The 15,079-nt window shown below is 45.0% G+C and overlaps 1 protein-coding gene across 1 annotated transcript in view; it reads right to left on the minus strand.

Annotated features, from left to right (window-relative positions):
* Positions 1-4,208: 4,208 nt before the first annotated feature.
* Positions 4,209-15,079, minus strand: part of LOC139174935 (carboxypeptidase inhibitor SmCI-like) — a 30,976-nt gene continuing 20,105 nt past the window's right edge. Inside the window, exons 4-6 of the mRNA XM_070765636.1 lie at positions 9,318-9,333; positions 7,260-7,439; positions 4,209-4,381 (exon numbers count right to left, since the gene is read on the minus strand). Of these exons, the coding sequence (XP_070621737.1) occupies positions 4,209-4,381; positions 7,260-7,439; positions 9,318-9,333 (369 nt within the window). The remainder of the gene's footprint in view (positions 4,382-7,259; positions 7,440-9,317; positions 9,334-15,079) is intronic.

Consider the following 15,079-nt stretch of genomic DNA (forward strand, 5'->3'; position numbering starts at 1 on the left):
GAAGCCATACCAGAACAGCCTGGCAAATACAAGTTGCTGTATCCCTAAGAAGAGGCACCAGGCCCCCATTCCTGAGGTCAGCCTGCTAGGATGGACTGAGAAACCCCTTCTGGAGCTGGGCATTCAACACTTGGAGGAGGAGCATCTAGAAGTGGGGGGTGGGTGTCCATTCTCTTTCCTCCTCGTCTTTCACATGGATCTTCTCTTCAACCAAGTTTAAGTATTTGCAGAGTCTACTTAGTTTGGGTTTCCAAAATTGAATTTTCTATAAAGATTGGAACCAAGTAGGTCTCTATAATTTAACTCAATGGTGAGAATTATGAATCTGTCACAAGCAAAGGGAGACAGCACGGGTAAAAGAAATTAGATGACTAAGGATCATTGCCAAGATGGTCAATTATAGACAGTGAACCTGACAAATTCTCAAAAGTGAATAACTAGAGGGGGGAAAGTTCCAGTCTATAGCCAGGTCCACAGAGGTGGAAGTCCCACTCCAAACACTGCAAAAAAAAAATCATTGGCACTTCAATGCAGAATAGCAGGAACTTGGCAGAAAAGATTTTCATTCTTTAGCAGTAAATAATACATTCTCCAATGCACTTGCAAGGAGAGTCCAACGTGGGTATTTCTCCAGTCTCATTGGAAGGGACTGAGTTTAATTTAAATATTATTAATATTATGCAGGTACTGCCCCCTAGCCTACCAGTCATGAAAACTCAGTCGCAGTAAAGGGACCTTTGAGTTTTCTCTCCACAGAGTAGTTAGTAAATAAATAAAGTTTACTATAATTTTACCTTGTTTTAAATCTGTTTAACGTTTTCTTCCTTTTTTTCCACTTTCTTGCAGGTGTCTTCTTCTCAAGAAGATTGGCTCCCTCCCTTGCAACAGGGGACCAGACCCTCCGTGGGTTCTGTCTCCTTGCCTGCTACGCCCCGATCCCCCCCCAGCTTCAGGACTCGTCAAAAGGACGTGGGAGGGAACGGAAAAAAAGGGGCGACCGGGTCACCGACCTCCGCGGTCACACCCGGCTGGTAGGAGGAAGTTGACGTCGGGAGGGACCTGCCCCGCCTGACGAAAACACCAGAGCCGAAGAATCCAGGCGACCTCAGAGAGCTGCCGGCTGAACGCACCTCAGACGCGCGTGAGAGCGGAGACGGCTACGAACGCCGTTCTCTTGCAGTTGGAGCGGCAAAAAAGGAGCTTTTTAGTTCCCGCCGGTTTACATGGTAACTATGCGGCGGCCATGTTTTTTAGCCGGAAATATAGAAGAGGGTAGAACGGAGCCGACGAAGGCTCCTAGCCACGCCCTCGTTTCCCCAGTAACGCGCAGCCGTACTGAGTGCTAGGAGGCTAATTCTAACGTCGTCATTCGGCTGTGTGAAAACGGTTGAGCCGGCAGTTACAAAACTTGTGAGTGTTACTGGGGAAGAATAGAATTATGGCTGATACTGCAGCACATTCGGGGGAGGACATACCAGCCGCGATCCGGCCCTGTACCCCCAAGGAAAAACCTGAGAAGAACAAGTCTAAATCTTCTCAGGGAGCCTCATTAAAGAGGCTGAGAAAAAAATAAGGGCACTTGAGAGGCAATTAGAAGCGGCTCAAAGACACCTGGCTGCCTTATCCCACCCTGGCCTCATCATGGGGCCTTTGCCCACCCCGGCCTCCCCCTCGTGTGGAATAACAGGGGTAGCAGGCTCGGCAACGGAGCAAGACTGGTTGCCAGAACGCCCCCTACTATCAACAGCAGAGGCCTTTCATCTCCCTGGTCAATCACAAGCTTGGATCAATCACCCAGCCATGCAGCAGGGGCCACAATATAGGCAACCCACAGCTACTTTTACACCTTCAGCTGCAGGGCTGAGAAGTTCTCTGGACACATGGCAGAGCATGCCACAGTCCCTCCAGGACTTAATAGCCAACGCGTATTCACAGGGCATAGCAACAGGTGCCCAGCAACACGTTCTAGACACTGTGATCCCACAGAGACCTAGAGACGTGTGGGCAGCCCCAGTCCCAGCATCCCTGCAGGGATCAATGGAGGAAGAGCTGTTCCCTAGAGAGGATGATAGTGAAGATAGCGAAGGCCTCTCGGGTGATGAGCATCCTCCGGAACCCCCGACCCTGGTAGGCCTTTTCAAACCCTCCCTATTCAGAATCATGCTTAACAAGGCCAAGTTGGCCTTTGATGAAGCGGGGGAGGGAAAACAGGCCAAGGAAACCACTGCACCAACCACAACGGGGGTACTGCTCACCGTGCCTAAAAAAGAGACAGAGACTATTCCTTCTTCAGAGATCTTCCTGGAGAACATTAAACGGCCTTGGGAGACCCCGCCAGCAGCCCAGGGACCGTCTATGGTTGACCAAAAATTCTACACATTCGATCAGGAGATGGAATCGCTCTTAACCTCTCCAACCATAGATACTCCAGTGGCCAGTCTAGTATCTACCGCCCTGGTGCCGTCAGAGGCTCAGATGGACTAAAGGCGGAGGATAAGAAAGCCGAGAATGTGGTACTCAAAACACACCAGATGGCGGCCTGGGCCGTACGCGCGGCCTCAGCAGCTTCTTATTTTAATCGGGCCACCCTCCTGTGGATACAGGACATTCAATTCAGGGTAAACCCCGAGGACAGCAGACTCCGCCAGGATTTAAACAAACTACTGGCAGCCATTGAATTTTCGGCAGATGCCACCATGGATGCAGCAAAATTTGCATCCAGAGCAATGGCTTTGTCCTTATCATCTCGCAGACTGATTTGGCTCCGCAGCTGGCAGGCGGATGTTAAATCCAAATGGCGCCTGCCTTCTGCACGCTTCCAAGGTGAGAAGTTGTTTGGAGACTCCCTGGAAAAAGTCCTTATCAAGGATAAGGACAAGAAAAAAGTTATGCCACGGTCCAATAAGAAAGGGGAGACGCACTACCCCTTTTCATCGAAGGCAGACATTTCGGTCCGAGCCCTCCTCGACCCTCTCCCAAGGTTCAAGGACATTCTCCCAGAGCTCCTTCAACCAGGGAGGTTTCCGCACGGACAGACCGTACTTTGCCGACCGAGGAAAGCCCTACCAGCAGGGACGCCGTCCCTACAGACGCTCCAACTTCAAAGGGTCCAGACGTTCCAAGTGACTTTACAGGGACTTACCCTCTTGGGGGCAAGCTGCAGCATTTTGCTGATGTATGGGAGACTACATCGACAGACACTTGGGCAGTTACCACAGTGACCCAGGGTTTGAGGATAGACTTCTCTCATCTACCTCCCAACAGATTCATCCCATGTCCCCAGGTAAGGGATCCTCAAAAGAAGCTCCTATTACACAAGGAGATAATACATCTTCTAGAAATAGAGGCAATCGAGGAGGTTCCTCTACAACAAAGAGGAAAAGGTTTCTACTCCATAATACTCCTGGTCCCAAAGGCCTCCGGAGGGTACCGTTTAATATTGAACCTAAAGCGTTTGAACCTCTACGTACATTACCAGAGGTTCAAAATGCACTCGCTCCGGTCCATTCTACGCTCTATCCGTCCAAAGGACTTACTAACATCAATAGACCTCAAGGAGGCATACTTACATGTGCCGGTGCTACCGGCGCACAGACAATTCCTCCGCTTCTACTTAAACGGGACACATTACCAATACCGGGCAATGCCATTTGGCCTTTCTTCAGCACCAAGGATGTTCACAAAGCTATTGGACGTCCTCACGGCCTCACTCAGACATTGGTCGGTGCGTCTTATGGCATATTTAGACGACATCATCATATTGTCAAAGTCCCAGGAACAGGCACGACAAGATTTACAACTCACACTTACCAGTCTTCAGACACACGGGTTCACCATAAATTGGGCCAAGAGCCATTTGACCCCAACAACTCGTCTGGCTCACCTCGGCACCTCCATAGACACGGAATTGTGCCAGGTTTTCCTGTCCCAGGAAAGACAGTCCAATATTCGAACTCTAATAAAATCCTTGAGGACTCAACAAAGGCCTTCACTAGCCCTTTTGTCAAGAATACTAGGTACCCTAGTATCCTCCATAGAGATAGTGCCCTGGGCCAGGTTGCATCTAAGACCACTCCAGTGGTCCTCCTACCTTTTCAAAGGAGGAAAACCAGTCACACACAGACCAAAGTGACCTTGAGGGCGGGAGTCAGACATTCCCTGAGATGGTGGACTTCATCAGCAATCCAGAAGGGATCACCATTCCAGGGTCAGGACTTTGTGACTATAACGACAGACGCCAGCTTGACAGGCTGGGGAGCCCATCTTTCATCCAGCTCCCCCGGATCCACAGTGGTGGAAACTGACCGTGTGGCACTTGAGGGGGATCTCCTAAGAATAACAGGACATTCCACCCGTAGTGCAGCCACTTCAGCGGCTTGGGCTACGCAAGCGTCAATTGAAGATATTTGTAGAGCAGCCACGTGGGCAGCTCCATCTACCTTCATTAAGCACTACCGGAATGACTCCTTGGCTTCTGCGGAGGCAGCTTTTGGGAGGAGGGTGTTGCAAAGGGTATGCTCAACTTAAATGCCCTTGGTCCAGCCCTTTTTCATTATGGCTTGGGTACATCCCACGTTGGACTCTCCTTGCAAGTGCATTGGAGAAGGACCGTTGAACTTACCTGAACGGTCTTCTCGATGCACTGCTTGTTGGACCAGGGTTTTTCTGGTTGTTTGGGTTGTTTCGTTTGAATTAAAGTTACCTTCCAGTTGAAAATAAAAGTTTATGGTTTACTGCTCCTTCATTTTCTTATTGACTGGTAGGCTAGGGGGCGGTACCTGCATAATATTAATAATATTAATAATATTTAAATTAAACTCAGTCCCTTCCAATGAGACTGGAGAAATACCCACGTTGGACTCTCCTTGCAGTGCATCGAGAAGACCGTTCAGGTAAGTTCAACGGTCCTTTTCTTTCATGAAGCATTGCAAGGCAATCTGGACATACAAAAGCATCCCCAGGCACTATACGTTAGAACTGACATTTTCTATGAGGAATATATAATTTCCTTTGATTCTCCAGTATTTTGCTTAATGCTATTTATCAATTGAGTGCAGAAATCATCACAGAACTCTTTGCAAGAAAAAAGAAGGAAGCTGCCTTTATGGTATTTATTTGGGGGTCGTCGTTGTTGTTTTGCCATCTTAAAATATCTTCTGATTTTGCTCATTGTGTTTCCTAATAAGCTTATCTCAACAGTCCAGAGACTGGATTGGATTATTGAGATTGAGGTAATCTTAGGGCTAAAGGGTTTTAGAATAGAATACAACTGGGTGTGAGTTGCAAGTCATCTGATCCAGCCCCCTGCTTAAGCAGGAGAATCTATATCATCTCAGGCAAGTGACCATCTAGTCCAGTGGTGTGTTGCTCCCAGTTGAGCCCGGTTCTGTGGACTGATAGCAGTGGTGGGAGGTTCTGCACACCCATGTGGGACATTCCTGCACATGTGCAGAAGAATCGGGCATTTGAGTGCGCATACGAACCAGTAGCAACCCATTGTAGAATCCACTATTGGTCCAGTTTCTTCTTAAATATTTTCAATGATAGAGTGTGCACGCTGAAGGCAAAGTTTTCCACTGTTTAATTGTCCTCATTGTTAGGAGGTTTCTTCTTAATTCTGGGTTGCTTCTCTCTTACATTAGTTTCTAACCATTATTTCTTGCCATCCCCTCTTGTGCTTTGAAGAATAATTTGAAATCATGTTCTTTGTGGTAGCCCCTTAAATACTGAAAAACTGCTACTATGTCACCCTTAATTCTTCTTTTCTCTAGACTAGCCAGACTCAAAATCTGCAACAGTTCTTCATATGTTTAGCTTCGAGACTTGATCACTTTAGTTGCTCGTCTCTGATCTTTTCCAAAGTCTCACATGTTTATTTGTAATAGGGTGACCAAAATTGGTTTCAGTATTCGAAGTGTGATCTTAGTAGAGTTTTGTAAAGCAGCACTAATATTTCTATGCCTCTGGTTATACAACCCAGGATTATATTAGCTTTTTTGGTTGCTGCTGCACATTGCTAGCTCAGGGTGGAACCCTTCCACCTCTCACAATACTAGACAACACAGTATCAACAGTAGAGACCTTCAAATTTCTAGGTTCTATCATATTTCAAGACCTAAAATGGTCACCTAACATCAAAAACATCATCAAAAAAGCACAACAAAGAATGTTATTTCTGCGCCAGCTCAAGAAACTCAAACTGCCCAAGGAGCTGCTGATACAGCTCTACAGAGGAATCACTGAGTCTGTCATCTGCACATCTATTACTGTCTGGTTTGGTGCTGCAATCCAACAAGACCGACACAGACTTCAGAGGATAATCAGAACTGCAGAAAAACAATTGCTACCAACCTTCCTTCCATTGAGGACCTGTATACTGCATGAGACAAAAAGAGGATGGGGAAAATATTTACTGACTCCTCGCATCCTGGATACAAACTATTTCAACTCCTACCCTCAAAATGTCGCCACAGAGCACTGCACACCAAGACAACTAGATACAAGAACATTTTTTTCCCCAAACACCATTACTTTACTAAACAAATAATTCCCTCAACACTGTCAGACTTTTTACTAAATCTGCACTTCTATTACTAGTTTTTCTCATCATTCCTATCATCCTTTTCCTCCCATTTAGGACTGTATGACTGTAACTTGTTGCTTGTATCCCAAGATTTTTTATTAATATTGATTGTTTTTTCATTGCTTATTTGACCCCTATGAAAATCATTAAGTGTTGTACCACATGATTCTTGACAAATGTATCTTTTTCTTTTATGTACGCTGAGATGCACCAAGACAAATTCCTTGTGTGTCCAATCACACTTGGCCAATAAAATTCTATTCTATATTCTTCATATTATCCACTAGGACTCAAAGGTTTGTCTTTTAATTCTTCTTTTCTTACAATAACTCCACAGTTAGGTTTTTGAGCCAGGTCTCAAGTGAGACCTTTGATTTTTTTTTTGTGTCTAAATGTGAAGAAGCTTTGCTTTTCTTTACATTAAAATTCATTTTGTTGAATTGGGCCCATAGTTCCTGTTTGTCAAAATCTTTTTGGAAGCTGAGTTTATCTTCTGGGGTGTTGGCTATTCCTGCCAGCTGAGTATCATCTGAAAATTTGATGAGTTCCCCTTCTATTCCCTCATCAAGGTCATTTATAAAGATATTGAAGAGTTTTCAGATCAAGAATAGTAGACAATATGTTATTTTTTAAAAAAATAGTTATGACAAGGGAAAGATTAAAGTTTTTACCCTACCAGAATTTTGACATGTAGATCTGCATTCAGACAAAGTTACGAAGTTGTTTTCATTTCCTTTACATCCGCCATAGATGAATTCCTCACAATTCCCAGTTGCTACATTGAACGAAAAACGGTGAAACGCAGCTTTGCACAATCCTACTTTTGCGGGAAGGTTACATATCTCTGGCATTTCACCTGAAAATATAAAGAGGAAAATAAAACAGACTGTCACCTTTAAGGAAACCTGGAAAATCATATGTTATGTTCTCACTACAGAGTACAGGGCAATGTGAATATTTAGAAACATAGAAACGTGGAAGATTGACGGCAGAAAAAAACCTCACGGTCCATCTAGTCTGCCCTTATGCTATTTCCTTATACTATATTTGAGCATTTACTGGAAAAATAGATCCTGAGCAATCTGCACCAAAGGTCAGAAAAAGTGAAAACTAACATATTGAGAACACTGAAATTTCAGTCATTGCCAATTAGCATTAGAAGCTCTAAAGTAACTGAAGACCAGCTTGGCAGGTACAATCTGCTGTACCCCTAAGAAGAGGCACTAGGATCACTCCCAATCCTGAAATTCCAGACTTCTGGGATGGACTGAGAAGATCACGAGGGAGAAAATTCCTCCTATTTGCTTGAAGGTTAGTTTTCCAACTGACAGGAAGAGAAACCCCTTCTGGAGCTGATCATTCAACAATTGAAGGAGGGGCGTCTGGAAGTGGAGGGGTGGGTGTCCATTCCCTTCCCCCCTCTTCCAAAGACATCACATGGATCTTCTCTTTGACCAAGTTTAAGTATTTGTAGCATCTGCTTAGTGTTGGAAAATTCATATACAGCGGTACCTCTACTTAAAAACTTAATTCGTTCCGTGACAAGGTTCTTAAGTAGAAACATTCTTAAGAAGAATAAAAATTTTCCCATAGGAATCAATGTAAAAGCAAACCTATTAGGAAAGAAATAAAAGCTTGGAATTTGGGTGGGAGGAGGAGGAGGAAGAAGAGGAGGAGGAGGACAGTCACTGCCGAATGAAGAGAGTGAGGTGAGGGGAATAAAAAAAATCCAAAACTTTAAGGCTTAGACAAAAAAGAGGGACTCTGAGGCAGTGAGTTATTGTTGTTAGCCGCCCCGAGTCTTTGGAGAGGGGCGGTATACAAATCTAATAAATAAATAAATAAATGAATAAACAAACAAAAATAAAATAAAATAAAATAAAAGCACGCGCCTCCAATATATCCGGCATGAGGCTGCCTCCCATGCACTGCCTGCTGCTGCTGCTGCTACCTGCTGCCTCTTCCTTCCCATACTGAAGGGCTCCTTTCCTCTCACTCGCTTGCTTTGTAGACGGCGCTTTTCCTTCGCTGTGGTGACTCCTTGGCTGCCCAGAGCGAAGGGAGCATTTCTTTTCTCTGGGCGCTGGCAGAGGTTTATTCTCTCTCCAAGCTCCCAGAGAAAGGAAAATGCTTTGTTCACTCTGGACTGCCAAAGCCTCCTTACACGCCACCGAAAGGCTCCTCTGTCAGCCTAGAGAAGCCCGAGATGGCCGGGATTAAAGTGGGGATGGCAGGAAACTGGCCGGGCCTTCATACCACTCTCAAATTTCCTGGGAAATTTTTCCAGGCTCCGGTTCCTAAGTAGAAAATGGTTCTTAAGAAGAGGCAAAAAAATCTTGAACTCCCAGTTCTTATCTAGAAAAGTTCTTAAGGAGAGATACCACTGTATTGTTCACTTTCCAGTTCCCAAATACATGGTTTCTTGTTGATGTACTGTATTAAAAATAGTGGCTCTAGGTATGGGTAGGAATATATTATTCATAGGAAAGCTTACAAAAGGGAATAGAACAAGAATTCTAGTCAGATTTAGTTTAACCTTAAACTTTGTCAGAATGTCCAATTCCCACAAACTTGAATAATGCTCACATCCCATAATAGTTATCCACAACTAAGGACTGACAGAAACATTACAGAAAAAAGACGTTTATTCTGTTTTGTTTTGGATGATCCAGTCCAATAACTGGTTTCCTAAAATAAATCCCAGGGAGAGAAAAGTAATGTCTTATTTACTTACCTGCAGAACAGGCATCCTGAAAACAGAAAATGAGCAGTCCAAAAGTCAGGAGCATGAAGTTTGAACAAATCATGGTGGTAAAAGCAAGTATCGATGCGGAGTTGAGCCATTTTATAGATTATCCAAAAGTGAAGTGCACCTGGGCATTCATGTGATTGGAACACCAAGGTGCAGTTCCTCAATATCTGAATAATGCTCAGATTCAGAAATGGTTACTCCAAGAACCGACTGATAATGCTATGGAACAGTGAGTTTTATTAGGAGTTGATAAACTTCTTTAGAACATGGGACTGACTTTTTAGAAATTTATTGACTGTTTATATATCTGGAACAAAGAAGTCCTACCTAGCGATTCTTAGAGTTCCACCTGTCATCCGTAAACAGGTCTGTATAGAATATGACAAAGTCTTATTTCAGTCATTTTCACTTATTTCATGACAGACCAGCAAGCACAAACTTCGGCCCAACTTTCTACTGGAACTTGAATATGATATCCCATCTTTTATTTTACCATGTGTCATGGCCAGCTTGGCCTCTGATAAGGGGACCAACAATGAGCATTCCAGAAAACCTGGATGAATTGCTGCCTGAGTTGCTGAAGGATGAGAAAGTTGTGCTGGGAACTCTCCTAAAATGCATGTGTAATGTTGTCCTCTCCCCTCCGCCCTCATATATTCTCAAGGCAAGTAGTAGCTTCCCTCAGTTATCTCCTCCCACATACGTGACAGCTACCCCTCCCTTGGGAATCTGGTCCACAGTCATATCTTCTATGCCTGGCAAGGAAGGAGCAGACATGCTTCCCCTTACTCAGCCTTTTCCTCCTCACAAGGCTTCCTCCACCCCATGGATGAAGGCAAGCAGTAGCCCATGAAAGAGGTGTTCATACATATATTGGTCATAGAACCATTACACCAACTACGCAGTGTTCACATCTATTCCTGCTTTCCAGAACATTACATTATTGTTGTTGTTATTATTATTATTATTATTATTATCATTTTCATTATCATTATTATTTATTAGATTTGTATGCCGCCCCTTTCTGAGACTCGGAGCGGCTCACAACAAGGAAAACAATACAATGAATACAAATCCAATATTTAAAAACAGTTTTAAAACCCTAATAAAAACAATCATACAAACCAAACAAACCATGCATAAACCTCAATAGCTAAGGGGTGTGCTAATTTCCCTATGCCTGGCAACATAGATGGGTTTTCAAAAGTTTACGAAAGGCAAGGAGAGTGGGGGCAGTCCTGATCTCTGGGGGGAGTTGATTCCAGAAGGCAGGGGCCACCACAGAGAAGGCTCTTCCCCTGGGTCCCGCCAGATGGCATTGTTTAGGCCAGCTCAGGATGGCCAATTTAGTTAATGACGTCCATACTTTAACGCAAACAGTAGCTGCATTGCAGGCACAAATCATCACGCTACAAAATCAAGCCACAGTCCATGCCCAAGCACACGTCATCATTCAACTAAGGCCAAAGATTTACTTAGCTAAGCCATCCGTTTTTACAGGGGCAAGATATCAACTTGATGTATTTTTACAACACTGTCAGAATTTTTTCAACTCATCTCCAGAGGACTTTGCTAGGGATGCTATGAAAGTCTCTTTCATTATATGTGTAAAGGTGCTGCATTTGAGTGGGCAATGCCCTTTTTAGCACGTCAGGATCCAATCCTGCAAAATTATGCTGCTTTTTGCCAGATGTTTGAACAATAATTTCAAGACCCCATGCGCGTTCAAAACGCTATCACTCAGTTACACCAATTGCACATGGGCAACAAGACTATCTTGGAGTATATCGCTTACTTCCAGAAACTAGTCACATCCCTGAATTGAAATGAGCAAGCCCTTATGGAACTGTTCCAGGATGGCTTGAAACCCAAAATTGTGCATGAGATGACACACCAACCAACACCCAACACATTAAATGAACTCTACCAGACCTGTTTGACTATTGAAACTAATTTGTCATCTGCCCAGAACCGTGTCACCAGATACGAAAACCAGTTTGGAGAGAGAACCAGACCAGTGCCAGATCCACGCCAAAGATTTCAAAACAACAGTTTCAACTCCGTGCCAAGACGTCCCTTCCAGATGTCAACAGACATGGGAAACCGACCAGCTGTCATCGCTCAAGAGGAACCAATGGATCTAGGTATGACCAGACCTCACCTGGGTGAAGCCGAGAGAGCCAAACGTCGAGCAGAAGGCCTATCTATGCATGTATTGTGGAGAGGCTGGACACATTCTACCTACTTGCCCTCAGAGAAGCCGTCTCACTCCCACATGTATTCCAGTCTCGAACACCGCACCCTCGTTTCAGGTCAGGCTACCTTGCTGGGAAACGAACAGAGCCCTGCCTAAAGCAAACCTTAGGCCGGGCAGGCACCAAACAAAATGGCAATGGTAAGACAGAGGAACTGAGACCTTCAAGACACCTGACCTTAGCCACTAAAGTGAACTTAGAAAACCCACCCAAAACCCTCCCTGCTACTGCCTTAGTGGATTCTGGAGCCAACACCAACTTCATGGATGAGACCTTTGCTCGTTCTCATGCCATACCATTGTGCCCCATCACACCTCCTATTATTGTCGAAACTATCAACGGCCAAGTTCTCTTGTCCGGACCAATCAAATTCCAGACCCAACCACTTACCTTAACAATCGAACACCACAAAGAAACTATTCAATTTTATGTCACCAAAGGCCTCCAATTTCCTATGGTCCTTGGCTTAGCATGAATCAGAACCCACGATCCCCACATCGTGTGGTCCCAAAACCAAATTTCCTTTCCAAGTCTACAATGTGTCGACCATATCAGTTCACCATTTACTACTCCACTTCCTGCCCAGCTCGCCAGCACCCTCCCACCAGATCTTGCTGACTTCGCCAATGTTTTTGATGAGAAAGAAGCAGACCAGTTACCCCCCACTGACCTTATGACTGTGCCATTGATCTCTTACCCAACGCCAAACTTCCTGCTGGACACCTCTATTCAATGTCTCAACTCGAATCAGCCGCCTTAAAAGACTTTATTGACAAGAACCTCGCCAGAGGTTTCATCCAACCCTCCTCTTCACCACTCTCCAGTACTTTTTGTCAAAAACCCCCCCGGAGACCTTAGACTCTGCTGTGACTATCGTAAACTCAATTCCATTACCATTCACAACCGCTACCCTTTACCTTTAATCTCAGAACTCATGGACCGCCTCTGTACAGCAACCATTTTTACCTAAACCGACTTACGAGGTGCCTACAACCTCATTCGCATTCGTCAATGCCGCTACGGCCATTTTGAATTCACTGTCATGCCTTTTGGACTTACCAATGCGCCCACAGGATTCCAACATTTTACGAATGAGATCTTTAAAGACTTTATTGACCACTTCATGATCGTCTACATTGATGACATTTTGATATACTCTCCTTCTCCAGAAACCCACCTACACCACTTACGACAAGTACTCCAACGCCTCCGACAACACCACCTTTATGCCAAGTTAGAAAAATGCCAATTTATTCAAATAGCCATTGACTTCTTAAGCCACATCATTTCCCTTCAAGGCATCGCCATGGACACTGGAAAACTCAACACCTTGCAAACTTGGCAACCACCAGCTCAAGCCAAAGATGTCCAACGATTTTTGGGAATTGTCAACTACTACCGAACCTTAATTCCTAACTTTGCCACCTTGACTGCACCCCTCACCCGCCTTCTCCGGAAAGACGTTTCATTTCAATGGGGCACCGAAGAACAACAAGCCTTTCTTAACCTCAAAAAAGCTTTCATGCAAGAACCTATTCTCCAATACCCTGATCCCCGCCATCCATTTATCGTTGAAGCCGACGCCTCCAATGTTGGAGTAGTAGCTGTACTTCTCCAACAACGTCAAGACGGCAGACCTATATTTCCCTGTGCCTATTATTCTAGGAAATTAAAACCTCCCGAATGAAACTATACCATCTGGGAAAAAGAACTTTTAGCCATCAAGACTGCTTTTGAGACCTGGCGACATCACCTGGAGGGAGCCTGTAACCAAGTACAGGTCAGAACTGACCACAAAAACTTGGAATTTCTCCAAACTGCCAGGATGCTAAGCCAGAGACAAATCCGATGGTCCTTTTTCTTTGCCAGATTTGACTTTACCTACATTTCTAAGTGGGACAACAAACAAGCTGACGCATTGTCTCACAAACCTGAATACACCCAAACCCAAGAACCTGAGCTGCTTCATACCATTCTGCCTCTCGCGTTGATCACAGCCGCCCATGATGCGGTAGATCTTCGCGAACGAATTCGGGAAGCGCAACGCCAGGACCACTTTGTCACCCGAATACCTTTCTTCTGAACCTCACCGCAAACTGGATCAATGTTTCATTGGCCCTTTTCCTGTTGAAAAGGTCATCAATCCCGTCACATACTGTTTAACCCTACCTCCTTCCATGTGTGTGCATCCCATTTTTCACTATTGCTTCCAGTCTCGCCTGACTCTCCACTTCACCCCCCAGTCCCTACCCTTGCCATTTCTGCTCCCTTCTGTCCAGAGCCCGACCTTCGAATTCCACTACGCCACTTGGACATTACTAGCATCCGAGACTCTCGTTGGCCCAACGACCATTTCCAGCACCAGGTGGAATGGTCTGGAGGTGGGTCTGATACCACTGTCTGGATGGATGCTCATGACTTTGATGCTCCTGATTTGATTGCTGACTTTCATTTTCATTTTCCTGACAAACCTAACCCTAATTTTCCTCCGGGGGGGAGGGACCCTGAGGAGGGGGAGGGGAAGGGGGATGAAAAGTTTGATGACTCTGATACAGATAGTGTTTATGAATAAGTGGCAGGTCCTGGGTTACAGGTATTAGAACAGGTGGGAGACCAACCACAGGATGTTGCTATGAGCCCAGACTCCAGTGAAGAAGAGACAGATTAAATCCTCATTTCAGAAAGGTTCAAAGGCGCAGGGAACAAGTGTTGGGGAAGAGATATTAAGGGGAGGAATGTGTTAATTACTGAAGTGATTTATTCGTCACGTCCAGGTGCCAGCAGGGAAGAAGGGTGGAGTTTTCATTGTTGTAAATCCATCATGGGCGTGTGCCAGTATGGCTACGAAGTAAGTTAGTTTATTCTTTGCTATTTAACAGCTGTTCTTAGTGCTTTGAACTACGCTGCATAGACATAAATCTTAAGATAAGGGAGGAGGCCTGGAGTAATGTGTTTGTGTGCTCTAATTGCTGAAGATAAGAGAGGAAGGAAGGTGACTGCCTGTAATGCATTTTGAATACGGAGGAGAGGAGAAATAAAGATGGAGTTCTTGTTTATGAAATCCTGCATTCAGTAAGCGTTATTTCCAATTTAACCAAAGTTCTAACAAGAATCCAGAACAGTAGGGAGCCAGGAAGGACCTCCCCCCCCCAAAAGAACTGTTGACAATCTCCTGGACCCAACTCTGTGTCACCTCTATACTGGCCGAAACCAGCCAAGAGGGACATGGATCCAGCAAAGAGGTGGTGGAACTCACAGCTCCAATGGCCTTGTCCACTTCATCAGGTGTCACCAGGTCAAACTCCCCCCAGACAGATGGACAAAGATGGGCCCCAGTCACCTCGACTGACTCATTGTCAGCTGATACTGCAATCCAATCGGCGTCAGGGTCCGTCCAGATCTGAGTGACTTTATCAGCAAAAAACAAGTAAAATTTCTTGGCAATATTCTGCAAGAGCTCCCCAGCCCCCCTCTGATTAAGAAGGGAGC

This window comes from Erythrolamprus reginae, chromosome 12 (genome assembly GCF_031021105.1).
Source record: "Erythrolamprus reginae isolate rEryReg1 chromosome 12, rEryReg1.hap1, whole genome shotgun sequence".
In the NCBI taxonomy this organism is placed as follows: Eukaryota; Metazoa; Chordata; class Lepidosauria; order Squamata; family Dipsadidae; genus Erythrolamprus; species Erythrolamprus reginae.